This window comes from Phaseolus vulgaris, chromosome 1 (assembly GCF_051622355.1).
Source record: "Phaseolus vulgaris cultivar YP4 chromosome 1, ASM5162235v1, whole genome shotgun sequence".
Classification (NCBI taxonomy): Eukaryota; Viridiplantae; Streptophyta; class Magnoliopsida; order Fabales; family Fabaceae; genus Phaseolus; species Phaseolus vulgaris.
The window spans coordinates 54,547,255-54,574,519 of NC_143498.1; the positions used below are offsets into that span (position 1 = coordinate 54,547,255).

At 31.3% G+C, this 27,265-nt stretch overlaps 4 protein-coding genes across 4 annotated transcripts; 3 read left to right on the top strand and 1 right to left on the bottom strand.

The window, feature by feature from the left end:
• The first annotated feature begins 5,657 nt into the window (after positions 1 to 5,657).
• On the top strand, positions 5,658 to 8,842 carry LOC137815225 (uncharacterized). Its single transcript, XM_068618319.2, has 2 exons — positions 5,658 to 6,572; positions 7,306 to 8,842. The coding sequence occupies exons 1-2, from the start codon at positions 5,907 to 5,909 to the stop codon at positions 8,584 to 8,586; spliced, it is 1,947 nt and encodes a 648-aa protein (XP_068474420.1). The 5' UTR covers positions 5,658 to 5,906; the 3' UTR covers positions 8,587 to 8,842.
• Positions 8,843 to 9,941: 1,099 nt separating this feature from the next.
• Positions 9,942 to 14,576, top strand: LOC137816269 (Transmembrane amino acid transporter family protein). Its single transcript, XM_068619347.2, has 7 exons — positions 9,942 to 10,129; positions 10,942 to 11,325; positions 12,391 to 12,784; positions 13,485 to 13,590; positions 13,676 to 13,767; positions 14,203 to 14,271; positions 14,478 to 14,576. The coding sequence occupies exons 1-7, from the start codon at positions 9,942 to 9,944 to the stop codon at positions 14,574 to 14,576; spliced, it is 1,332 nt and encodes a 443-aa protein (XP_068475448.2).
• A 1,273-nt stretch (positions 14,577 to 15,849) lies between these two features.
• Positions 15,850 to 21,927, top strand: POLA2 (DNA polymerase alpha 2). The gene is made up of 16 exons (XM_068618320.2): positions 15,850 to 15,975; positions 16,047 to 16,122; positions 16,667 to 16,804; positions 17,631 to 18,000; positions 18,082 to 18,177; positions 18,430 to 18,509; positions 18,854 to 18,929; positions 19,016 to 19,189; positions 19,502 to 19,606; positions 19,733 to 19,828; positions 19,912 to 20,004; positions 20,105 to 20,143; positions 20,292 to 20,333; positions 20,603 to 20,733; positions 20,822 to 20,948; positions 21,470 to 21,927. The coding sequence occupies exons 1-16, from the start codon at positions 15,900 to 15,902 to the stop codon at positions 21,626 to 21,628; spliced, it is 1,878 nt and encodes a 625-aa protein (XP_068474421.1). The 5' UTR covers positions 15,850 to 15,899; the 3' UTR covers positions 21,629 to 21,927.
• A 1,379-nt stretch (positions 21,928 to 23,306) lies between these two features.
• On the bottom strand, positions 23,307 to 27,217 carry LOC137815227 (NAD(P)-binding Rossmann-fold superfamily protein). Its single transcript, XM_068618322.2, has 11 exons — positions 26,655 to 27,217; positions 26,416 to 26,558; positions 25,917 to 25,970; positions 25,457 to 25,537; positions 25,338 to 25,383; positions 25,149 to 25,243; positions 24,785 to 24,817; positions 24,365 to 24,499; positions 24,178 to 24,271; positions 24,015 to 24,097; positions 23,307 to 23,740 (listed from the first exon to the last, which is right to left on the bottom strand). The coding sequence occupies exons 1-11, from the start codon at positions 26,818 to 26,820 to the stop codon at positions 23,708 to 23,710; spliced, it is 963 nt and encodes a 320-aa protein (XP_068474423.1). The 5' UTR covers positions 26,821 to 27,217; the 3' UTR covers positions 23,307 to 23,707.
• Positions 27,218 to 27,265: the final 48 nt, after the last annotated feature.

Consider the following 27,265-nt stretch of genomic DNA (forward strand, 5'->3'; position numbering starts at 1 on the left):
GCAATAAAAATCAATTTGAATTTAATTGTATTTAAAAATAAATTGGTTTATTTACTGCAAGTAAGATTCTGAACCCAAAATACAGAAAAACAAGTAGTTTCTTTTTGTCAGATTAAAAGGTGGGAAGGTTTGAATCAAAGGAAATTAGTAAGGCTAATTCATCTCTCATCCTTATATTTAATATTTAATGTTAATTTGATCCAATTTTCAGATTTTTGTCTTATGTAATTTGTTTTTAAGAGTTGTTGGTATCATATTTGGCTGTGGCACATGGATGTTGATTGTCTCATTTGACTAAAGATAACCAAGACAGATAGACATGTTTGGAAAAAATCATAAGAAAAATATGGGGATTATTTTTATTTAATATTTTCTTTTAATATTATCAGTTCACTAGTGTGTTCGGAAAATATTTATTCAAAGTTTTATATTTTTTTAGTAATCAGACATGTAATATTTATAATGATGTTGCAAGACTCTCCATGTGTGTCTATATATAGGTTAAAATTAGAAGAGTTTTATAATTTTCGGTATTCTATTCTAACCGAACGAAAATGTATTAAGTTTAGAAGATGATTAACATAAAAAGAATTAGGTAATACATTTTTAATTATAATTAATGTTAATATAGTTAAACAATATCATAAGTTTAGAAACATATAAATAAGTACGACTTTAAAAAAAAATACGATTAAGATCATTTCTACCAGTTAGACAATTCATTTTGTCTTTTTAGTCGGTCCATATATTCTCCTTCTTCCATTCTTGGTAAACTCTTCTTTCCTCAACTCTTGTTCTTCATCTTCAGTTAAGGTCTTATTCTTTAGTTTGTTCTCGGTTGAGAGAACACCTAAAAAAAATAATCATACGCTCAATTTAGTATCAATATTCGGTGTAATAAATGCGTAATAATTTAAGTTGTATTTACATATTTCTAATTCGTCCTCATACTATTAGAGCTAAGATTAACTCATAGATTATAATTAAAAATATACTATCTAATCATACATATGACTTGGTTTTACTAATCATCTTTTAGAGTTTAATATATTTTTAACATATCGATCAATCAGAAACCGGTACCAAAACTTACAGGAGTCCTCGTATACAATAAAAAAAAAAAAATATATATATATATATATATATATATATATATATATATATATATTATATGATGATGCAGAGTTATCAGAAAAATGAATAAACAGATAGCAGTAAGATGGGTGGATGAGTGGAGAAGCCCCACAGTGTTGCTCTCCTCGATTGTTTCGCCATAGTCACCTTCCACGTGAGAAGAGTTGAATGAAGTTGCCCCAGTACTATTAAAGTAATATCATTATTCATAACTACTAATGGCCCATCAATTTTTATTTTTTTCATTTTATTCCCTACATTTCACAGTTCATACAATATTGAGCCAAAAGATGGGTCATTTTCAAGACAGCAACAACAAGTTTTTAAAAAATTATTCCCAAGATCCATTTTCTATTAACCAAGTAAAAAACACAAAATTAAGTTACTGCTTTATTAAAATTTTAAAATATTGTACCAAAGTAAATCAGCACAAATAAAATATGAATATATAGCCCCTAGATTATACTCAAATTAAAATACTCAATTTTCATACTGCAAAGATACGTTAAGAAGAAAACTTTGAAGAAAACTTTAAGTGTATCGGATAACATATTAATGGTGATTCGATAACGAGTGGTACGAGAGGTCCAACAAACTCTTATTGTGATAGATTTTAAATGACTTTGATACTATGTTAAGAAGTGAACTTTAAGTCTAACTCAATCGCATAAAACTAACTTATAAGATGAAGATTGTATCCACTATATACTATAAAATAATATTATAAAATAATATAATATATCATTTTGCTTATCTTCTTCAAACTCCAAGTGATATCTTAAGAAGGAGACTTTAAGTACACCGAACAACATATTATGAGTGGTCCGATAATGAATTGTATGAGAGGCTCAACAAACTCACACTATGATATTTGATATCATGTTAAGAAGTGAACTTTAAATATAAAAAATATCATAAAATCACTTATAAGATGGAGTTTGCCTCCATTATATATTATTATAATATAATTTTTATTGGATGTGAGATATTTAACCCGAAAAAAAAAATAAGAATAGTAAAGTTGTTGTACGAGATCTTGGATCTATACAATATGCTGATTCCTATTTTAAGCACAGAAATAATAAATGTTTGTGTTGAGTACATGTTTCAGAGCTGTATAGGTATTTGATACAGTACATAGATAACTGTTTTTCCTTTTTTCCTTTGTCACTTAACGTTAGTTATTGCAACCATGTGTGTGGCTACTTTTTCTTGCATTTAATTTTCAGGTAACTAACTGTTAGAACCTCCAATTCTCACCAATTCATTTATAATCCTTCAAGATCTATAAAATCGACAGTCCTAACAAATGATTAATCATGCTATCATAAATATTATATTCAGAATATAGACTTAATTGTATTCAAATGAATTTGAATATAAATAACTCGTTACTTAAGTTAAAACAAATATAAGTAATAAACAAATCAATTATTTAAATTTCATTTTGAAAAAAATCATTAACTTTTTAGTTGCTTTTTCCATTAATTTTCCCTAAATTTTTGAAATAATTGTTATTTTTTTTATAAACATGAGTTCATTATATATTTTTTTTATGGAAAGTATAATACTTTTATCCGATTGAAGATAGTTTTTTAGTAATTTATTTAAGTTGATTTTATGGTGGGAAATGTTGAATGATTATGGTTAGCATGTGGGGTTTTTATAATAAAGATGAATTTCTGTGAATTTAGAAACATTATGACATATTTTTATTGTTGATTAAAGTATTTTATGTTTTTAGAATAAAGATAAATTTATGTTAATTTAAAAACATTATGACTTATTTTTATTGTTGATTAAAATATTTTATGTTTAAATTTAGCCTTTCTATAATACTGAAACTGAGAATCTTGGTTAAATAAATTGTAAAGGTAAGATAAATTAGTGAGAATGTTTTCTGTACAGTAAATTTTGTTGTTTATAATTCTTTCTAGTTGCTAATGTTTTTTTTAAAAATCGACATGTTACAGTTGAATATTATTATAATGTGATGAATGATGAATTGAAATTTAACACTGTTTAAACTGAGTAGAAATGTATATAAATAAAAAATAATCGTTTAAAATGAGTAGAAGATGTATATAAATAAAAATATAAGTGTATAAACATGCTATCATCTAAATATTATTCTTTTAAATATAAATTCAAATAAAAATTTATACTAAAATACAATTTAAACATAATTGCATTATAAAATATTAATATTGTTAAAAAAGTTTAATAATTATTTTTACACCAAAGTATAAATTTAATATTTTAAAAATAATTATATTTTACAAATCTAAATAAAAAATATAAATCAACAAAATCAAAGTTCTAAATAATTTTTTCACTATTAATTTTTTCTCATCATCAAGTCTATTTTTATCACTCAATTCTAAAAATATATTAAAATAAAAATAGATATAATAATAATCATACTTTTTTTTTTGTATCAATTACCAATAATATGTGAAAATTTTCGTAAAAGATTAACATTTTTGTTGTTGTTGAAATTTGGAGAAGTTTAAGTATCCCAAAGAAAGAGACACATGAATTTATGGAAGTTAGCATTTTTCTCAATCAATAAAAGTCAAACAATGATGCCAAACCTCTTTCTTTGTTCTGTCTTTTCAGTTTTTTCAAAAGAAAATTATGTTTTGACATTTTAAAAATTGTATACAATTTGATATAATAAAATGCAATGATCTTTATTATTTGCTGCAAGAACAATGCAGACAAAAATGGTGAATGAAAAATTTGGTTTGTGAAAACAGTGTGTGCCCTCACTCAGTTTTTATGTCTCTGCACACAATTAAATGTGGTATGTTTCAAGTTTCACAATCCTTGAAATTTCTAAAAGTGAATGAAACAGCTTTTCACTCCAACCTTGCTTAAGCAAATACCTACAAAACAGCAACTGATTAAAAGCTTTTTTCATGATTCAAAAAGACAGAACAAATAGACACCTTCAATGCTATTTCAAGGTGGTGTTAATGACATGTCAAAAATTTCAATAGAAGTTACAGACAGTTTTATCATCAAATCAAAAGTTCAAGATGCATTAAATAACACTATTGTATTTTTATGTTAATGCATTATTTTCATCATTTTTATGTTAATACATCCTACATTTACTTGTGTTATTGTATTAAGAGGAATGGGAGAATCAATTTTTTTTTATGTTTGAACAATTAACTCTTTTTTTTTTACAGAAACAAATCCACTGTCTGTTTTACGTCAAGTAATACGTGGAGTAACTCCCGATATAGCAGTAAAAGCAAGACGCGTAGGTGAATCAACTCATTAAGTTTACGTTAAAATAGGATCCGCACAAAGAAAAGCACTTATCATTCGTTGGTTATTGGGGGCATCCCGAAAACGTCCAGGTCGAAATATGACTTTCAAATTAAGTTCCGAATTAGTGGATGCTGCCAAAGGTAGTGGCGATGCCATACACAAAAAAGGAAGAGACAATTTTACTTTTTTCTTTTTTTTTCTTTCTTATTTTTTCGTTTTTACTCTTTATTTTCGACTGTATGTTAGGAAGACATCTTAAAAACACTTTATCCATACTCAATATCAACAATCAAGTTAACATTCAAATAATTATTTGATATTTAATATAATAAATATATAATAATAACATATTTTTATCTTAATTATTGTGATTATTTATACAATTATAATGAATCGTATTATTATCATCGTGATTAAAGACGTATTATTTAATTTTTTTAGAGTTGAGTTTATTAATTACATGTAAACCTTAATACATTTAGTGAAAATACCTATTTTTAAGCAAGCAAGATTTGTAATTTTGGGAAGAATTAGAGAGAAAGTGAGGAATTGTTAAAAGTTAGGAGTTGGTTTCTGGGGTCAGATATTGATGATTAAATAAATGTCCTTTGGCCATATGCTCACGGATCACAGAATCTTAATGTTTCTATGCTCTCTTTTCAACTTTTCTTCTGCACCATTCACACATCTGTCTCACTCACACACACACTTCATCTCCTGTTCATCTAATAACATAGCTTATAGCACTCTGTGACATCTCTTTTCACTGTTTCTTTTAACATTTTGCCCTCAACTTCCGCAGAGAACGTTAGTTATGTTATTGTTCGCAATTAATTTCCCCGTTCCCACCGACCCTTTCTCACACCTCACTTACCTAACAATATCGGGCATCATAGGTCCAATAAATACTTACTAGGATAAATTCGAAATGGTTCTGATACCATATTACAAAGTGGACTTTAAGCCAAACTCAATTCCATAAAACCGGCTCATAGCGTTGAGGTTTGCATCCATATACAATGAAATGCTCTAATCTCTAGTCGATATCAGATCTCCAATATTATAATCATAATAAAAAATTTATTAAATAAATTTTAATTTTTAAAAAATTAATATATTTTTCTTTTTAAAATTATGTTGAAATGGAACTGAATTAACAAAAAATATATAAATATTTTTTAAATTTGACACTTAACTGATATTATATCTTATAAATACCGTTATCTGAGATAGACGTACAAGTCATTTAAGAGAAGTGAATCTCATCAAACTTTTGACTATGAATCTCACACCAACAATTTTTCCAAAATCATTCACACAACTAGCTACCTTTAGAAGCTGAAATAAGGAAAAAAAAATGAATGAGAACTGAAAAAACTACCACTTTTCCAACACAATTTTGCTGCATTGTTACAGTGAAGTATATCTACTTTGATTCAAGTGTTGCACAAGTTTGTTTGTTTCCAAGAGGGTGAGATTGCAAATGTGCAATGTCTCCTTCACACTTGCCTCTTCGCTGGGAGAGCACCGGGGAACAGTGGTGGTACGCTTCTCCGATCGATTGCGCCGCCGCGAACGGCCACTACGATCTGGTGGTGGAGCTTCTCCACCTCGACAGCAACCTCCTCATTAAGCTCACTTCCCTCCGCAGAATTCGGCGCCTCGAAACAGTGTGGGACGACGAGGAGCACTTCGAGGACGTCGCGAAATGCCGCTCGCAGGTTGCCAGGAACCTCATGCTGGAATGCGAGACGGGAAGAGGAACCAACTCTCTCATTCGCGCCGGCTACGGCGGGTGGCTCCTCTACACCGCCGCCTCGGCCGGCGACGCGGATTTCGTCCGGGAACTGTTGGGGAGGAACCCTGCGCTTGTGTTCGGAGAAGGAGAATATGGAGTCACTGATATAATGTATGCTGCTGCGAGGAGCAATAACTGTGAGGTGTTTGAGGTTGTGCTTCGTTCTGCTCTCTCGCCGGCGCAGATGGAGGAGATTTGCCAGAGGGATATGATGAATAGGGCGGTTCATGCTGCTGCGAGAGGAGGGAACTGGGAGATGCTGAAACAGCTTGTGGGAGAGGGTTGTGGCGTTTTGGGGTTTAGAGATGCTCAAGGGTGCACTGTTTTGCATACTGCAGCTGCCAGAGGACAGGTTCAGGTGAGGATTTTGGTTACTCTACAAAACTTAGATACTATTAAGAAGTGAATTTTATGCCTAATTCAAACTCATAAAACTGACTTATACGATGTTCTAATCTCTAGTCTATGTGATTTTTAACGGATAGAGTTCCATAAACTTATTTGGCATTAATCAGAGTTAATGTTTCATCTTAATCAGTGTCGTCACATGTAACCTGAGTTCAAAGTTTAAATCTGATCGAAGAATGGTAATGATACTTTTGCTCTTTTAGGTGAATTCATCAAGCATTTTGCTCTTTTGCTTTAAGCTGATTCGCACTCCTCTGGACAAAACTTTGATGCAGATTTATAGATGTTTTTGATAAAGAGGAGAGTGAGAGATTTATTTTGGTAATTTGTTAAACAAATGTTGGTATAAATTAACTAAAAATGTTTATGGAACTGTGTCTTAATTTTACCTCTGTTTAACACCTGACACAAAAACAGTTGTATTGTATTGTAGTGTCAATCCTTTGTGAAGTTCTGCTATTTTTATTCACTTACCCTATTCGTATATAACACATATTTGATATAACACATGAAATATTGAAGTCTTGAAAAAAATACAATATAAGACATATAATATAGAAACATTAAAACATCATTCTTCAATCAACCTAACATAGAAAATTGGTCTCTTCATGGATGGTGAGAAATTGGTGTACTTCCTGCATTTTTCCATGATCCTTATTTTGATGATTTTAATGATGCAGGTGGTGAGAAATCTACTTGCATCATTTGATGTTGTAAACTTGACAGATGATCAAGGGAACACACCGTTACATGTAGCATCTTACGGGGGTCACTTACCTGTGGTGGAGATTCTGATTCTTGCATCCCCTTCATTAGCATTGTTAACCAACCACTATGGAGATACTTTTCTTCATATGGCAGTGGCTGGTTTCAGAAGTCCCGGTTTCCGAAGACTGGACAAACATGCTGAGCTCATGAAGCAATTGGTTTGTGGAAAGATTGTGAACTTACAGGACATTATCAATGTCAAGAACAATGATGGAAGAACGGTTCTTCATGTATCCGTGATTGATAATGTTCAGTGCGAGCTAGTGGAAATGTTGATGTCTGTGCCATCAATTGATCTGAACATTTGTGATGCTGATGGGATGACCCCTTTGGATCTTCTAAAACAAAGACCACAATCAGCATCTTCTGATATTTTGATCAAGATGATGATTTCCTCTGGAGGGGTATCTAATGGTGGAAATGCTATAGCAGGAAATGCCCTTTGCACTCATCACAAAGCACATGTCATTGGAGGCAGTCCTGGCACTTCATTCAGAATACCAGATGCAGAGATATTCTTGTACACTGGCAATGAGAATTCATCAGAGGCCAATTATGATGAAGCAAGTGTGGAATCATATTCCTCCTCAAACGAACCAAGCAATTCTGAATCCGATGATTCCCCAGATAACAAGAAGTCTAATTATTCTGCCAATTCTGCTGTAAAACGTTCAAAGTTTCATCTGGGGTGGCCTAAAAGAAAAGGGACAAAAGCAGCTGCATCAGAAGTAGAAAATGATGATTCTCTTGATCCTTTTAGTTCAAGTAGAAACTTGGAAGAGTTTTCAATTCCATTGCGGCAAAGATACTCACAATCACAACCATGCTCCCTTCCAAACAACAAAAGAACACAATCTATCAGGACTTCTCTTCCAAATCCATTCTCCAAAGTGAAATTCAGTGCTGGCCTGATGCAAGGTGTAATGCAGGTAAAGCCACATTTTGCTCATAGTCCTTTCCAAGAATTATCTGTGGCTTCTCTTTCTTCCATCAAGAAACAAAAGGGTACTTCTTGCTCTAATCCACCATCAGATGATGAGGAACTTCTGTTGAACTACAAACATTGTTCCTTCAATAAAAAATTGATGAATAGGTATTTTTCTTTTGGGGCACAAGGCCTGGCTGTTGACAATTCCAATAGCTGTGCAAAGTCAAACAGGAGTTACAAGCATTTGAGTTCCACAGTTGCCTAAGCATTATGATCAATTAATTTGGTCAGAAGATGAAAATAAAATGTTACTATTGATCTTTTTAATGACAAGTTTGTAAAAATTACTGCAAAATGCACACAGGTGGTGATGATATCTGCAGTGTTTAGCCTGCAGTAGAAAAATAACCACCACATTCAAATTCCAGCAGCAATGCTTGAAGCTTGTTTTGCTTCTTTTTGGACACATGTTATATATTTTTACTGCAAATTTATCGCAATCTACGTTGTACTCTTTTCAAGGTGTAACATGTTCAGATTGCACTATTGACAATGAAACAGAAGTATAAAAATGAATAATATCCTTATAATTTCCTCCTTAATCTGCCAAAGTGCTAATTCTCAAAGATTCATTCAATAATGCTCTAATAATGAGAATGTACAAATTCAAAAGTTAACAACTTAGATTTACGCCTCAGTGTTAATTAAATTATGTTAACTTGTCCTTTTTTTAGTGTAAGTTATGTTAATTCAAACTTGAAAATAATAATAGTTTTTTCAGAGTATTTAGTTTCTTACTGGTACTTAAACTTAACAATAGTTTTTTTTTTACAGTAGTTCCACATGCAGCAAACAGAATAGTTCAAGGGAAATTATGTTTGAAAAAGTTGCTTTATAATTTAGTAGTATTTTATATTTTACAATAGTAAAACATACCATCTTGATTTATTTCAATATCATTTTAAAATATTTAACAAGAAATATAAAATACAAATGAATAGATAACACAGGTAGTCCTTACATCATTTAACAAATAAAAAAATAGCAAGGTTTTAAATTATGTATTATGCATTTATTTGTTATTGATTTACTGAAAAATGTTGTTTCAAATTGGAAGATACTGTGGAATTTATGAAAAAATTATATTTTGTGAACAGTGTGCTGTATATTTTTTTCATAGTACTTTGTATAACAACAATTATTTAATGATTCATAAGTAAATATAGGATTATGTACCGACCCATCTGGAGAATTAGTTTTATTGGTATTATTTGGAATCACCAAAATTAGAAGTTATTGTGTTCTTGAACAATGATACACGTATTAAACTCCTTTATATTTAAATACATTATTATTTTATTCTAAAAAAAGTTATAGAGAGATTATTTTTACCATTGGTAGCCTTAAACAAACTTTATTACCAGCAAAATGAAACAGCACTTCAAAGTAACATAACCTAAGAGTTTAGTAAAACTCCAACCTCATTGTTTCTAACTATGGCTGTGTTGTGTTGTTTCAGTTTGTACAAAACGGTCTTCGCTGTACCATTGCCTATATAACCTAATGCAATGTGATTGGCAAAGAAACAAATCAAAAAACCAAGTGAGAGAGGTTGGAAAAATGAGCCATTCCGAAGAAAACAGTGTTGATGTTGATGTTGTTGCTGCTAGACAGAAGAAAATTGATGATTGGCTTCCAGTGACTGCTTCAAGAAATGGGAAATGGTGGTATTCAACTTTTCATAATCTCACAGCCATGGTTGGTGCAGGTGTTCTCACCCTTCCCTATGCCATGTCAAATATGGGCTGGTAAATATACATCCATACTCCAACCATGTCAAATCATGACATATAATAAATAGCATGCAAAGAACAAATAGACAAAAAAAAAAATGGTAGTTTTACATTAAATATATATATATATATATATATATATATATATATATTTGGATTTTTTAAGATATGGTGAAGAGCACATGTCGACAAATTAAAGTATTTCATAGTATATAAGTGGATGCAAACTTTAACTCATAAACTGATTTTATGAAATTAAGTTAGACTTGAAGTTAATTTCTTAATTTTTAATTTTTAATTCTTAATAGGGTATTTCTTCCTACACCCCTACCAGGTAAAAACTCATTCCAAAATATTCTTTCTAGAATACATTTTTTTAATTTTCTGAATGATAAATCTAGATTTCATAAAATGTGTTATGAAAAGTATGTTTCAGAAATATTCTAAAAATATAATCCATAAGTCATTTTTAAAAGGGGTAAAATGGTCTTTTGTGAAGATGATGGGGTGCAGGAAGAAACACTCTTCTTAATTTAGTATCAGAGTCATTAAAAGCTTAATGAGTGTTTACTCGCTATCGGGACCGTTATCGAATCAACCATCAATATATTGTACTACGCTGGTGTAAACCTTAAAGTACATTTCTTAATTTTTATAAGACACTTGGGTTTGTAGCACAAGAAATAAATAGCCCCAGAAAATGTCATTATGCAGCATTGCTTAATACTTATTGAGATCAGATGTAGCAGTAATTTCTCCTAACCTTCTATGATTGTAACTGAACATGTTTGTGTTTATAACAATTTCTGTCGTATGAGAAACAACAGGGGTCCTGGTGCTACTGTGCTGTTCTTGTCATGGATCATCACCCTCTACACCCTGTGGCAAATGGTGGAGATGCACGAAATGGTGCCTGGGAAGAGATTCGACAGGTACCATGAGTTGGGTCAGCATGCCTTTGGAGAGAAGTTGGGTCTGTGGGTTGTGGTTCCTCAACAGGTCATTGTTGAAGTTGGAACATGCATCGTGTATACAGTGACTGGGGGCAAGTCATTGAAGAAATTTCATGATACCATTTGCCCTGATTGCAAAGATATCAGAACCTCTTATTGGATTGTTATATTTGCTTCTGTCAACTTGGTTCTTGCACAATTCCCCAACTTCAACTCCATCTCTGTTATCTCTTTTGGTGCAGCTGCCATGTCTCTCATGTAATTCAACTCTTCCTTTCTCTTTGCATCCATTTACTCCTACAACTAAATCTAGACTCAGTTTTTTAATCACTTTCTACCTTTCTCTAGTTAAGATTAGAGTATCACTTCAATCATCTGCATGATAATAAGGATTTACATTCAAGATACTCCAATTATCATATATGAGAAGAATTATACAAACTACAAGAAAAGAAAATCAGTAGATAGAAACTAATTTTAAAGATAAAATTACTTAGTTGTTATATTAACAAAAAATTAGATACTATTTTAGAACTAAAAAAATTATTAGTATCTAAATTAGTTTATATTATTGATAAATAATTTATGAATTTGTATCTAATTAGATACAAAAGTATTAGATAACAACTTTAGAATCTAAATAGTCAGTAACTAAAACTTAAGTAATTAATTAAATACCAATTTAAAAACTATTTATCAATAATAAAAACTAATTTAAATATCAGTGATTATCTAATTTAATCACTATAAAAACTATTATTTTTTTATTGTCTCTAAAATTGAATTTTATTTAATAATTTTTTAGTATTTTAAGATGTTATTTAATCAGAATTCGAGTGTATAGTTTCTTTACAATGATTTTGACATGATCCCTTTAGGTAATTTAGCTTTTAATACAATATCAAGTCAGTTCCCTAACTCCGGTAGGTCTATTTTTATAAAGGATAATGATATATTAACAAATTATATTTTTAATACAATTCTATTACAACTTCTAATTCTATTATTTTAATATTTTTTCATATAATTTAATTTCAAACTTACATTTTATTATATATATTTATTTATAAAGTATATAACTCTAAGAATTTATATATTTATTTATAAATTCACCACATTAAGAACGGTATATAACTCTAAGGATTTATGGATTCATATTCAGAAAAGGAACTAGATATGATAATTTTTTATGTTTGATACCATAATGGAGATTTACATTGAAATCGACATAGGCTATGAATGATGGGTGAATAACACTAAAATTGTATTGAAATTTTGTCCATAGTATAATGCTGCTGATGCAGAGTTCTTGAATTTAAACAGGTACTCAACCATCTCTTGGTGTGCTGCTATAAACAAGGGCACTGAACCTGATGTGAGTTATGGGCTCAAAGCCACCAATTCCACTGATGCAGTGTTCAACTTTCTCTCTGCCTTGGGAGATGTAGCATTTGCCTATGCAGGCCACAATGTGGTTTTGGAAATTCAAGCAACCATGCCTTCAACCCCAGAGATGCCTTCCAAGAAACCCATGTGGAGAGGTGTTATTTTGGCATACATTGGAGTTGCATTCTGCTACTTACCTGTTGCTTTCATTGGCTACTATATCTTTGGAAACTCAGTTGATGATAACATTCTCATCACACTACAACGCCCCTCTTGGCTCATTGCCACAGCTAACTTTTTTGTCTTTCTCCATGTTGTTGGAGGCTACCAAGTGAGCTTCAATTTCATTCATTGTTGCATTTTCTTTTTTTAACAAAGAATAAGTAAAATAAAATGAGACACTTCAGGTATTCCAACCTCTTATACAAATAATCCTAACATAAGCTTCTTATTCTCCAACCAACTGGAGATCCAGTCGATATTACAACATATCAGTCACTTTAACATATCATAGCAAGATACAAGAACACATCAATCCTTCGAAGGAATACATTCTCTGGACAAGACACAAAAGTCCAACAACTAAACTCATTCTTTGTCACCAAACAGAAGTAAACCAAACACACAAACGCCAAACCCATCAAACTCATCATGCGATGAGGATATACAAGCCAAAAAACTTGCACAAAACATACCATGTCTTCTAAATCTGGACAAATCGTTAAACAATAATCATTAAACATCAGTCTTTCAAATATCTCATATAACATAAAAGTTCTAAACATTCTAGTAGGATAAATCAATTAATATTTCCTTTACCAATTCAATACCAATATCTTCAAACCGACCCTGTCAGAAAAAACAAAAACAAAAAAAACCTGCACAAAACACACAACAACAGTCAAACTTAAAAAAAAAGTTAAACATAAATCACCAACCATAATATCTTCTTAATATGTTTTATTATCCAATGTTGATCTCATTATGAGCATTATTATTTTCTAAGTAACTGTTACGCAAACATGCAACAGGTGTTTGCTATGCCAGTGTTTGATATGATCGAAACCTACATGGTTACCAAGTTGAATTTTTCACCTTCTACTGTTCTACGAGTGACAACTAGAAGCATATATGTTGGTATGTGATGAGTGATTACTCGTAGTGGCTAGATCATTGCTTAGATAATTGTTTGATATTTATCTTGTTGATGTTGTTTTTTCAGCACTCACTATGCTAATTGCCATATGTATACCATTCTTTGGCTCTCTGCTTGGATTTCTTGGAGGCTTGGCCTCTGCCCCAACTTCATATTTTGTAAGTAAAAATCACAATTTTTTTTTTATTTTTCAACAAAATATTACGTGAACTAAAAATAATAAATTTTCATTAATATATAAATGAATATAAATCTTATTTTATAACCCGTCGATTTTATAATATATTGACTTTGATTTAAAGTTCACATCTTATGTTATAAAAATCATTTATAATTTATTATCATGAGTTTGTTTGAAATATCCAGTTATCCTAAAATTATATAGTTATATATACGAGTTTATTCACAATCCTATATCAATTATAAATAAATGTATTTTATAATATATTAATAAAATAAAAACTTTTCATAATATATATTAATAAAGACCTCATCTTATATAATTTTATTAGATTAAATTAAACTTAAAATTTATTTTTTAAAATTCAATTATTATACATGTTTAATTGTGTCTATTTTTATCCTACTTGTAGTTGCCCTGTATCATATGGCTCAGGCTCATGAGGCCCAAGAGATATGGCTTGTCTTGGACAATCAACTGGGTATGTTAACTGCATTTATTCTATGAGTAATGATATATTAATAATCATAAAATTATAATTAAAAAAAATTTAAAATGTAATAATTTTAAAATTGTATTAATCAAATTGCATTTCAACTTGTAATTGTTAAATTAACATTTTTCTTATTCTATTTTCATAACTGCTCATGATTTAACTAAATTTTTTCTCCACCCATTGAATTTCAGATCTGCATTTTTCTTGAGGTATTGTTGATGATACTATCTCCTATTGCTGCTATGAGAAATATCATCATGTCAGCCAAAGACTACAAGTTCTTCTCATAAACTATTGATGCAACCACTTATGGATGAAACTAAATGAGAAGACAGCATTACGCACGTGCACTATACATAGAATTTATATCTACTGTACCCTAACCTCGTATATATGTATAAATTATTTTTAATTTTAATGGAAAAAATTAATTTATATTCCACTTTATTATTCTCCTTAAAAACAAATGTGGTGAAATTTATCTACAAAGAACCTAAGTCAACGACTGAGATACACTTCTCCTGCATATCACTCCTAAATATAATAAAGGAGTTGTGATTTAAAATTAGTGATTAATTAAGTAACAAATAATTATTTTTTTTACGTTTAAATGTGATCATAATAAATAATATTTTTTGGCTTCTGGATAATTAATTTATTCTTAAACAAGATTGGAACTAAGAGAATGATTGTCCTCCTTCTCAGTCGATTTATCTTTCCTCCTTTTTATTCAAATGATCTCTTCGCATTTTTCTTGCTTCTCTGCTACTCGTTCATGAACTTCGAACTCAAATGATATTTGCAAAACACACTATGACGCTTAAGTAAGATTTCGGTGTTCGGTACTCAGTACTCTTAGTAATGAATGATGACGCACCTGATTCTTACAATCTGTGCTTATTTATATGATTATAATGAACCATTTATTATTGAGTCAGATTAAAGATTTGGATCGTAATTAAGAACGTACTACCTAGTATTTGATCATAACTAGTCTTGTTAATTCACTTTGAGTACAATAGTTTTGATCATATCGATCAATCTTAATCGGTGCTGAGTCTTAATTAATAGTAAGAATCCGACCAATACACAATCAACTATATAATTTTTATTTTTTTATCCAAAATTTTATCCAATCACACAATTGACATTCAATTCAATTAAATTAGTTTATTCCCAATCTCTCGACATGTAAACCCTTATTACAAATCCTAATTCCTTAAGTGAGTTTGACTGGAGATAAATATTAATTTAAAGAAATCACAACAAAATGTATTCTTTCAAACTATCTGTATCATAGGAGATATTCAAATCTTAATTTTAAGTATAATAACTAAAATATTTCTAGTAAGAATGAAAAATTATAAAATATTTATTATCTTTTTTAATGAAAAACTTTAATTCTGAAAATTAGTTTGCTATTTCTGAATGGACATTTTATAAACGGTGACAACGCATCGCTATTACGTGCGTCTGTTAATACGCGCGGTAAAAGGGCATAATCGGAATAAAATAAAGCCAATGCTCTATATAAACTAAACCGGCAAAATTCCCGCCATTTTTCTTCTGCATCTCCACTGAGAGAAACCCTAGAGAGAGAGCGAGAGAGAGCAATGGACGAGGAAATCAAATCCGAATTCAAAAGAAGCGGTTTCGACATCGAAGACGAACAAGAAATTCTCAGCAAATGTAAGCGATTCTTCGGTTTTTCTTCTATTCATGCACAATAGTTTATCTGTTAAACTTCTGAGAATGTGTAGGTGTCACTTTCTGCATCAATTACAGTCTCACTCCTTCCGATCTCGTCTCAAGCTGGGAAGTTCATTACCTCAATAGGTTTGCGTCTTCTTCTGCTGTTTTCGTTTAGTATTTTTCACTAAGTGTTATTTGTTACTTCGTAGTTTGTGGATTCCTTAGTCTAGAAGGATGTGTACTCTGTTATCCGCGTTACGTTGCTAACGAGTCTCCGGAAACTTACAATCCGTCGTTTGTTTGATATGAAATGAACGCTTCAAAGAAAAGTGTATTGCACGAAACACTTGTGTTCATTTAATGAAAAATAGAAAAGTAATAATTGAAAAGAACAAAAAAAAAAAAAACATCGGAGTTAGTTCATTTCCTTTTATGAGAGGAAAGGTTGATTTAACGTTTTGGTTCGAAAATAGGTGTTCTGGTTTGTTAGATATTTTGTAGTTTGAGATAAACATTTCAAAGAACTGTGTTGCGTCATGTGCTCTAACTCAGATTTTGTTCTTTCTTTCAATTTGAGTTTGTCAATGTTTTAATAATTATGTGTTGATTTAATGATTTGATCTGGAAGATAAGCGTTGTGGTTTGGTAGATAGTTTGTAGTTTGAATTTAGTTGGTTGTTTTTGACAGACAGCTGAATGAACCAATAGTAGAGAGTGCCGAAATTGATGGCTTTCTGTTGCATCTACAAAATCAGAAGAAAGAGGACATTATAAAGGAAAAGGAAGAATCTGGCTTGCATATGTACACTATCGGAGATGTAGAAATGTGAGCATATTCTACTAGGATCTTGTATTTATGTCCATGGTTCTTTGATGCTTTGTGCTTGAATTGTTTCTATTAGTCTGCCTTAAGTGTCTTGACGATTGAATCAAGGGCAATTTTATTGCCTAACAGGAAATTCCTCGCTCTGTGAATGAAGCCTTCTGCAAAATAAAAAGTGCACAGAAATAAAAAAGATAATTATGTACCGCCATTAATATGTATTTGGGAGGGCACTTGCATGCTTGATTTTGGGTGACTTTTGAATTTTTTAAATTTAATTTGGTTATTATTGAATTTCAAGATAAGTGATTTATGTTTGAAACTATTGTCTCAAAAGCAGTCTGTGGTGAGATTCAGCGTGAAATGTTCAACTAAACACAAAAGTCACATTCACTTATCTTTTGTTGTATTTACTTTTTAAGGCATAATCACGAATTGTGATTTCTTTTTACAAGTGAAACATCTATGATTGATTCTCTTTGAATGTGGTTTTGGTTCTTCCCAACTTATTTGCAAGCATACCATAAATGGTGTTTGAATATGCCTCCCTGTTGATAACATCATAATTTTACTGCAAAAGCAAATGATCGCTTGACTGCATCTTTTCAAACTTCAATTTGTTGTCAACCAGCTTCCTTTTTTTTTTGGAATTATGTTTGATCTTTTCTCTACCCATTTTTCTTTAATATAAAGGAACATGCATATTGGGTTATAATACCATGTACTCTGGTTATTGGTGTTTGTTTTTCACTGAATCCTGTATGGTTATGTAATAGTTGACGAAGCAGGCAGAACTGTTTGATGTTAGTTCATAAATCCTTTCATGCAGGCTCTTAAATAATGATGATGATACAAAGGACAATACTCCTGGAACTCCAATAAATCATCATCATGATACTTTTTCTCCAACTGACACAACATCTTTAATGTATGAGAATGTTTTATCTTCTGGGAAAGCATCAAAGTCAAAACTAATTACACCCTTTTCAAAGCGAACAGAAAGATTTGCAGTGAAATTTAGTATCAACACTCTCCCTAGTGTAGAGAATGGGAAGCAAGAACTTAATCACGAGGATACTGAGAATGATGAAGATGATGTTGTCAGAAGAGTTCCACAACGTGAAAGGTGTTCATTGGTCATTCATGGATCAGGACTCAAACCAGGTTGTAGATTCATGTATGATAGAACAGAGGATAGGGTATGTGATGTATAGTATGACTCCTAAGTAAATCATTATCCTTTTACATCTGTTTGTTGAAATCTGATTATTTTTATTTAGCTTAATGCAATAGAAAACCGAATTAGGAAACATACAAGGGCATTTGTAGCTTCTGGGCTCTATGAAGAACCAACAGACCCCACATCTGCTTCACAGGTAAATATACTACTTCCCTTTCTGTCCCATGCACACACTGAAATTTGAAGGCAAAATTATGTTTTTTGTCATAGATATACACGGACATTCTGAAGCACCAAAATTTAATTATGGCTCTTGGATAACAAGATTCTTACGCTGTTTTATTTTTAACTTGGGCATCAGATTTGTTAATCTGATCTGTGACGGCATTGAATGATCTTTGGATGAGTGTAGATTGTCTAATAATTTTGAATTTATATTATTTATCAGAGGAGCATTTTTGCTGTTGGCATGATTTGTTGTGATGCAGAAGGCCGTTTAAATGAGAAGTCTGTCATGCTGCAGAGCAGGTAATAGTCTCCACGTGCCATCAATATGCATGTATCTTTTATCTCATCAGAGTATCAGACTGATGTGTCTGTGTGCCTGTGTTGGATTTTTTTATAAACATGGAACAAACATTCACAATAACAAAGTCAGTCTATTCAACTTGACTGGAGCTTTTGCCAATGAGTGGAATGCTGTGATACAATTCTTAATAATTTGTGATCAATTATTTATTTAGGGAATTAATGGGAGATTGTTGGTTAAATCATTTAAGGCATTGAATGTGTTTAAGGGTGATATTACACTATATTTTTGTCTTCTCAATTTTATCTATCATACATGGGTCTGTTTTCTTCTAACTTGGCAGTATTGAGCATTCTGGAGGGGAATGTGTTCGCCTTGACTTGCAACGTTTAAACCATTATTCAATTTTTCCTGGCCAGGTTAGTAAAGTAAATATGATGAGTTAAAACACTGGTTTTAAATGTGTAAGTACCTGAGTTATAAAATGAAGATTTTATCTTGATAGGTAGTTGGTATTGGAGGACATAATCCTAGTGGGCATTGCTTCATTGCATCTAAATTGGTGGATTCTATACCTACGTCTGTAGCTGATGAGAATTTGAATCCTCCGAAGAAGCAAGCTATTGATAAGGAGAATCAGTCTACTGATACGCTTTGTAAACAGAGAGAGTTATCAATGGTTCGTATAATGCATCTCCTTTATGTGTTATGGAAACTATATTGTGCTATAGATTTCATTTTGATAAATTGTCAGAACATTTGGAAAATTTGCTTTTACAGTTCTAACAATGAAAAAATTGCAAAGGAATGTCATAATTCATAAGACATTCATGTGGTGCATGTAAGCTTGTATTTCCTATAAGGGAAGTTGAGATATTTCAGATTTTCAAAGAAATTACAGTCTCTTTCTCAAATACTTTTTGTATAATTCTATACATCTCGCATTTTTGTCAGTATTTTATCTTTTACTCTTGCCTGTCGTGCTTAACAGATTATTGCGGCTGGTCCCTTTACTACAGCAGACAATTTGTTGTTTGAGCCTCTTACAGAACTGCTGCAATATGCAAAACGAAGACCACCACATTTGCTTGTATTGGTAAATACCTCATATACTACAATCTGCATATTTCTATCATAATTTTTTTATTATGCCTTTGACAGTATGTGCTAGATCCTTTAAGCATGAAAACTTGGTGTTGTTGACAACTGGGTTTTGTCTCAGCTGGGACCATTTGTGGACTCTGAGCACCCAGATCTTAAGAAAGGAACTGTAGACAGGACTTTTGATGAAATATTTCATTTTGAAATCCTGAGGAAGGTATTTAAAGGAAAGGATTCTTTTTGGAAATTCTATTTTTTTTTCATATTTCTTACTCCCATGGGATTATTTGCCATTTCCAGTTGGAAGATTATGTAGAACATGTGGGTTCTGGAACACGTGTTCTTCTTGTTCCATCTATACGTGATGCTAACCATGATTTTGTGTTTCCTCAGGTAATGATTAATTGGATCAATTAGGATATCAAGATTTTTGTTCCTGTTAGTGTATTGTTTAACCAGATCCGAAATATGATTTAATAATTTGTTTTTGTAGCCTGCATTGGAAATCAATTTATCTGATTTCAAATCTCAGGTATGATCTTTTTAGATACAAAAAAAATTGGTATAATGATTTTAAAGCATTTAAGAATTAATCTTCAGAACTCTTCCTTAAACTAGCAGAATTCATTCAGCATTGACACAGTTTGGCTATGATGCTTACATAATTTTTTTTTTTTCAGATAGTCAGTCTCGCTAATCCTGGAATCTTTGAGGCCAATGAGGTATTGTATTGGGGGTTTACCCTAGTTACTTTCTCAAGTTCTGCAATATACGTCTTGGATTTTGTATAAATAAAATATTTGAATCACAAGAAGCATATTATTTAATGAAACCTTTACATCCATGTTCAAGAAAGTTCTTGTAGGCTTTTTTTTGCCATTTGCTGATTTTCTTTTAAACTTAAAGAAGAAAGTTAAGTCATAAGGTTTAGTCAGATGCTTTGTGTAGAGAGAAGCAAGTAACAAATAATTCATCAAGGATTGGTTTTCAGGTTAAGGTTGGTTGCTGCACCGTGGATGTTATCAAGCAAACCAGTGGAGAGGAGATATCGCGAACTGCAGCAGATGGAAAACCCATTGATCGCATGAGTAGACTTGCAAACCATATTCTCAACCAACAAAGGTAATACTTGTATCATGTGATTTATTTTGCTTATTGTTGGGTTCAGGAAGTATCAGAAACATCTAATGTTGTTCAATTTTTGAGTCAGCTTCTATCCACTTTACCCACCCGCAGAAAGTGTTCCCTTGGACTTTTCGCTTGCTCCAGAAGCCCTTCAGCTTTCATTGGTTCCCGACATACTTATCTTACCTTCAGACATCAAGTACTTTGTCAAGGTAAAAAAATAGTCTTCACCTTTTTAGATGCTTCATTTTCTTCCAAATACTTACAAAATCATTAAATAAAAATTAATTTTAAAGATCAAAATAATTATTTACTATTTGATTAGATTAGAAACCATTTTATAAATTAAAAAAACTATTAATATTTAAAATACTTTCTATTATTAAAAATTTATAATAATTTTTAAATTAATATTTAATTATTAATTACCAAAGTTTTAGTTACTTACTACTTTATATTTTAAATTAGTCTTTATTAATCTTTTAGAAATTAATTTAAAATTTAAAAGATTAGTGTTAAAATTTAGATAACTAATTTAAATAGAAATTTATAAATTTTTATTTATAATAGAAACTATTTTAAATATAAACAATTTTTGAATTAGTGGATAATTTACTTAACATATCGATTAATTATTTTATCTTTAAATTTAATTAGTATTTAATAATTTTTTTTGTAGTATTTGAATACTATTTTATGATAGAAAGTTTAGAAATAGACACTCTCCCTGCAGATGCTTAGCAGCGAAAGTGAAGGCATAAACAACTCGAACTCGAAATGCATAGCTGTAAATCCGGGTAGACTAGCGAAGGGAGAAGGAGGGGGAACTTTTGTCGAGCTTCATTATGGTGGGGGTTCCGACCAAATTAACGCTTCAATTGTTGGCATATGATGTTGAAGATGCATTTTGTTAAGGTAACCACTTAAATTAGTTTTAGCTTTAACCTCCATCATGTTTGTTATTTTTTTAATCAAATCTGTACAAATGTATCCTCTAGAAACCACACCGGCAGCTCCAGCCGTTTAATTAATGAACACATAAATCATAGTTTATTACTTGGGAAAATTATGTTGATTTTTTTGTATGCACATTAATCATATTTCACATCTCACTTTGCAAGATATATTCGGTTTTATACTATAATTTTAACAATTTAATTAGAGAATGTACTTGCACTTTGTTAACTTCTAGTTTCATCATTTATGTATGGTAAGATTATTAATTTTGCTGTAGGGATTCAAAACTGTTTGTTTTTAGATTATAAATATCTTAAAACGAGGAACACATAATTTGACTTACTTTCATTATAAAAATTAAGCAATAATTGACTCTATTCATAAATTTCAATTGTCAATAAAATTTTAAATGTTAGGTATGTTTATTTTTACATAATTAGATTCATGTGATGAACAAAATAAATATTTAAGATAAAGAAGTTATATTATAAATAATTTTATGTGAAAATTGTTATGATAAAAAATGAATGTTATATATATTTTCTGGGGTAATTTAAGTATTTTTCATTATTTAATATCTGAAGAATTACAGAAATTTAATATTTCAAAATATACATTTGATTAATAGAATTAATTATTCATTCTGTCTTAGGATTCAATTTTCTTGCTTGGAAACTTTTATGATTCACCATGCAAGCAACAAAATGATTGGCAACTTCTAAAACAAAACAGCGTTAATCTAGAACCTAGAACGTGAATCATTTTTAGTTCAATTGGAGAATAAATGAATGGGTAGTGTTCAAATGTGTATAACTTCATAAGTTAATTTTTTCGACATATAAAATTCCATATATTCCAATAGTAAAAATTCTAATTTAATTTGATTTGAACATGCTTTTTCTACTTCTAAGTTATAAAATTGTCTATAACTGTTTTACCCAAATCAAATTCAATGAATAAATCAACGTGTATGTTATATTTGAAAATTTTAATGACATTTTTGTTCACATTTTTTGTAATTTGAAAATAAATGTTAGTGATTATTAAGTTCCAAGGATGGTTACTTTTAAAATGATCAGCTATTGCAACATTTTATATGCTGATCTTAATTTAACTTTAATAATTTGGTCGAAATAACATAATAGACAATAATTTGTTACAAGAGAAAGTCATAATTGTTATTAGCAAATACTTTCTTAAATTTGGTATGGGGGAAAATTTCTCTAACCTTAAATGAAATCCAAAATAACTTAATTTTATACCATCAAAGAAAATAAAGCTAACTAATTATTTTCCTCCAAATTAAAGTTACTTCTATAAATATACACTAAAAAAATAAATCAGTAAACTTAAAAATTTAAAGTGATAAAATATTTACAATTAATGATTAAAAATAAAGCCGCATCGTAATTACATTCAAATTACATTTTTCTAAAATAAAATATTGGTATTCATGAACGAATCGAAACATACCCCAAAATTAAGTAAAAAATAAAATAAAATTAATGTCAATACATAAATTTATCGTATATCGATTCAAAAAGATTGTGTTTTCATGTATTTTATAATAACTAAAGATATATTTAGGAATGATTGTATTACAGAGGAGAATATGGACATTGATGGAATATTAGTATTTTGTTGCATGCAAGGAAGGGTACAATTGTGCAACCTAATATATAAGTCGTCGACAAATAGCAAATAGAAATTCAGCAATGGGCCGGTAATAAGTTAATAAACATTGCGGATTCCCGCAATGAACACCCAAGAAAATCTAGGGCAAAAACGACAGATTTGCTTATAAGAATTATGCCTATTCCGTTAACATGACGATAAATACCAAACCAGTACAAAAGATGCAGAACACCTTGAATTTCACCATTAAGTTCAACTAAGACTCTACTACGGTAGAACTAAGCTTAAATAAAACTCAGGCAAAGAATAAACTATCACCGTACAGCAGGAGTCGAAAAGGTGCAAAAGCTCAGGTTCCCAGAGTAAACAGATTGCTGGATTACATCACCATACCTCCATCAATGGTGAAAACCTGCGCCAATCAATTCTAGTCTAAATAAATGCTTTAGGTGATAGTGGGAAAGAAATACATGTAAACAATATAAGTTATAGAACCCCAATGCATAACTTGATTTTAACTTGTAAAAAGAAGTTTGATTCATTTTACTTCTCTATTTGTCAAGTCCTTGGGGAAAAATTTATTCAAACTAAGTCATAATACCTATAATTTTATGGATTACAACAAGTAGTTAGGTAGTTTAACTAGGTAAGTCGGTTATTTTCATTCATGGGAATAAATAAATGACCTGTCCAGTGATGTAACTAGAAGCTTGATTAAGAGCCAAGAATTCCACCAGTCCAGCAACTTCCTCCGGTTGGCCATATCTTCCTGAATCCAAGTTAAAAACGACAAGTTAATAAAAAAGTTAAACAAATTAAAACCTCCATTATAGTATTTCCAATGTTCACCTAGTGGGATTGTCTCTAATATCTTCTTCTCAATGTCCTGTCCTAACTTTGCAGTCATGTCAGATGCAATAAACCCCGGAGCAACCGCATTAACCTGGCAAAGGAAACCAGGTTTAAGTTAATTCGTCAGCTAATATTGTAAACCTTTGATGCCAGAAAGAAAATGCATAGATTCTTAGTAAATTACGGTGATGTTTCTGCTAGCATATTCCTTTGCAACTGTTTTTGTCAGGCCAATTACTCCTGCTTTTGCAGCACTATAATTGGCTTGTCCAACATTACCAACTAAACCGACAACTGATGCAATATTGACTATCCTTCCCTGCAAAAACAATTTACATGAAAGTATAGATCTTAGTGACCATTGTCAGCTTGCAAACCATAAAATGAGATAGCAAAGCATGGATGCTAAAAGCACTAAATTTACAAAAAGGAATCGTTGGTAAGAATATCTTCACTTTAGGAATAATTAATCACTTCACAGATTAATGATATTACTGTGACTAATGGCTAACCAGTCATTGAATTAATTAACCACTTGAGATGTCCATAAAAAAAATTCATTAAGGATTTCTCAATACAAAAGAACAATTTAGTGGTATCTCACCTTCTTTTTCTTCATCATAACCTTAGCAGCAGCCTGCAGAAATAAACTAGCTCAGATCCAATTGAAAATGAAAAAGGAAAAACTAAGCTTTTTGGGTTTGAGAGAACGCTTTCTTGATTTATTTATTTATTTCAAAAATAATTACAGGAATGCCACCCTATTTTAAATTTGCTTATTATTGTTTCCAAAGATTTATACACAACATTTAAACAGGGTTTTTAAAAAAAAACTTTATGCACAAATCTTTAAAAGCAGAAACAAGGCCTTCAAAAAGTGACATTTCTATAATTATATCATAAAACAGAAAATGTTTTCTCAAACTAAACAAGAATTTCAAACAAACTCTGATTGAAAACATATTTACCTGTATGCAAAGAAAAACACCAGTTAGATTTAGATCAATAACATCCTGCCATTGAGATTTCTTCATTCTCATCAGTAAACCATCTTTAGTTATTCCTGAAAGACATAACAATATTTATTTGAGAATGACTGAAGAAAAAGAGAGGGGGAGGAAGGGGGCTAGCTCAACCACAGAAGCTTTCCAACTTACCTGCATTGTTTATCAATACATCAACTGTTCCCCAAGCATCAACTGCCTGCAGATGTAAAAGTTATGAAGCAGCCAAGGTAGAATAAGGTAAATGTAAGGATTCAAGAGTATCTGCTCACAGTTTTAATCATAGCCTCCACATCTGCCTCATTAGAAACATCTCCACCAAATGTAAGAGCTTGCCCACCAAATTCCTCAATCTAAATTCCTCAAACAAATTAATACATATTAAAACAACGTATAAATAATGTGTAACTAAACAAATCAATGCAATTCAGACAATCACTATTTTCTCCTGGGTAAAAGAAACTTATAATCATAATAAGCATTTTTTACAACAACATTGCTATCGGCTAAAATAACAAATATGCTGATATTATAGGATATCCGAATCTCAATTATATTGCCAATGAAGAAAATGTATAATAAAACAATTAAAGTAATCACATTGGTTCAGACTTAGTAAATAACTCCACATTATGGCCCGAATATGATATTTCACGAAAACTATATCACATAAATAGCAACAGATGCGCACTAAAAAACTAATCACACAAGTTTCAGGAGGAAAAATTCTACCTCTTTGGAAACCTCCTCGGCTTCCTTGGATGACCTTGCATAGTTGACCAGAACCTGCAACACAAGGCCAAGTTACTAAACACAGGATCCCAAAGCAAATCACGACAGTATTACAGCAATGTAGACAACTTTAATTTCGTAAAGAAAGTTCCACGGAATACTCTATATCGTGACAAAAATTGAAAAACAAAAACAAAAAGTATTAACAATAGAACTGCTTATCCAAAACATGTATCTTCAACATTGCGTCACTATCGCCAGAAGCATATTTTTTATGTGCCTAATTTAAAAATCTAAAGAAGTTCAACTAACTTAAACTGCACATAATCACCGGTAAACTAAAGCAACTTAAATCGCAAATTCTAAAACAACAATTTGAAAGCGAGATACATAGATACACTATGTGAAATTCACCAAAAAATCGATAATCTAATTTTAATTTTTTTACGACAGTGAACCGTTCATTATCAGATTACGCTCAACATTGGCGAAGACGAACCTTGCAACCTGCTTTACCTAAGGTCAGTGCAATCGCTCGGCCAATACCTCTGGAAGCTCCGGTAACCACTACAACCGGCGCTTCCACTTTCTGAGTTGCTCCGGTTCCAGCTTCCTCCAGAGTAGCAACCTGCGCTCTCACACCTGCACTTACGCGTATCAAATAATCACCAAAACTGAACACGCGGACATAATAACGATTGAAATGCAAAACGCAAAAAGCAAAAAACAAATCCGTACCAGAGGATCTAAACGGAGCACTCGATTGGTGACGAAGGCCGGAAACGGAACGGCGATTCGTGAGAACCGGAGACCATTGCCTGATCTGACAGACTTTCCGGTTACCGGAGGCGGCGAAGTTGGCGGTTCGGAGAGCGACGCAATTGGATCCGGCAATAGAAGCCATGAGTGTTCCGAAAACGCAACGAGAAGCAAAAATGGAAGAAGCCAGAGAGAGAATAGTGGAGAAGGAGAGAAAGAAAGTGTGTTGCAGTTTTTAAAACAGAATTCGGTTGCGGTTGTTAGATTAGTGCTTGCTTTGGGAGCTCCGCAGAGAGTGAATGTTGGTAATGAAAGGGCGATGGTAACAAAGGGAGTGTGGTTTGTGAGGGGAGGTGGCAATTACCGCGTGAGCCCTTATATTGCGCGATTCTATGTGAGTGTGTAAAGGGTAAAATGGTAAATGAAGGCCTTCTTTATACTTGGGAGCATCGTTTTCGTTGGTAGTGAAGTGATACACCATTCACCTAAACTAAACCTATGTCTGACTCACCAAAAGTATGAGCCAAATTATTCCTACACCATATCAATTCAAAAATCATCACCTGATATTAAAAATGACAAAAATATTC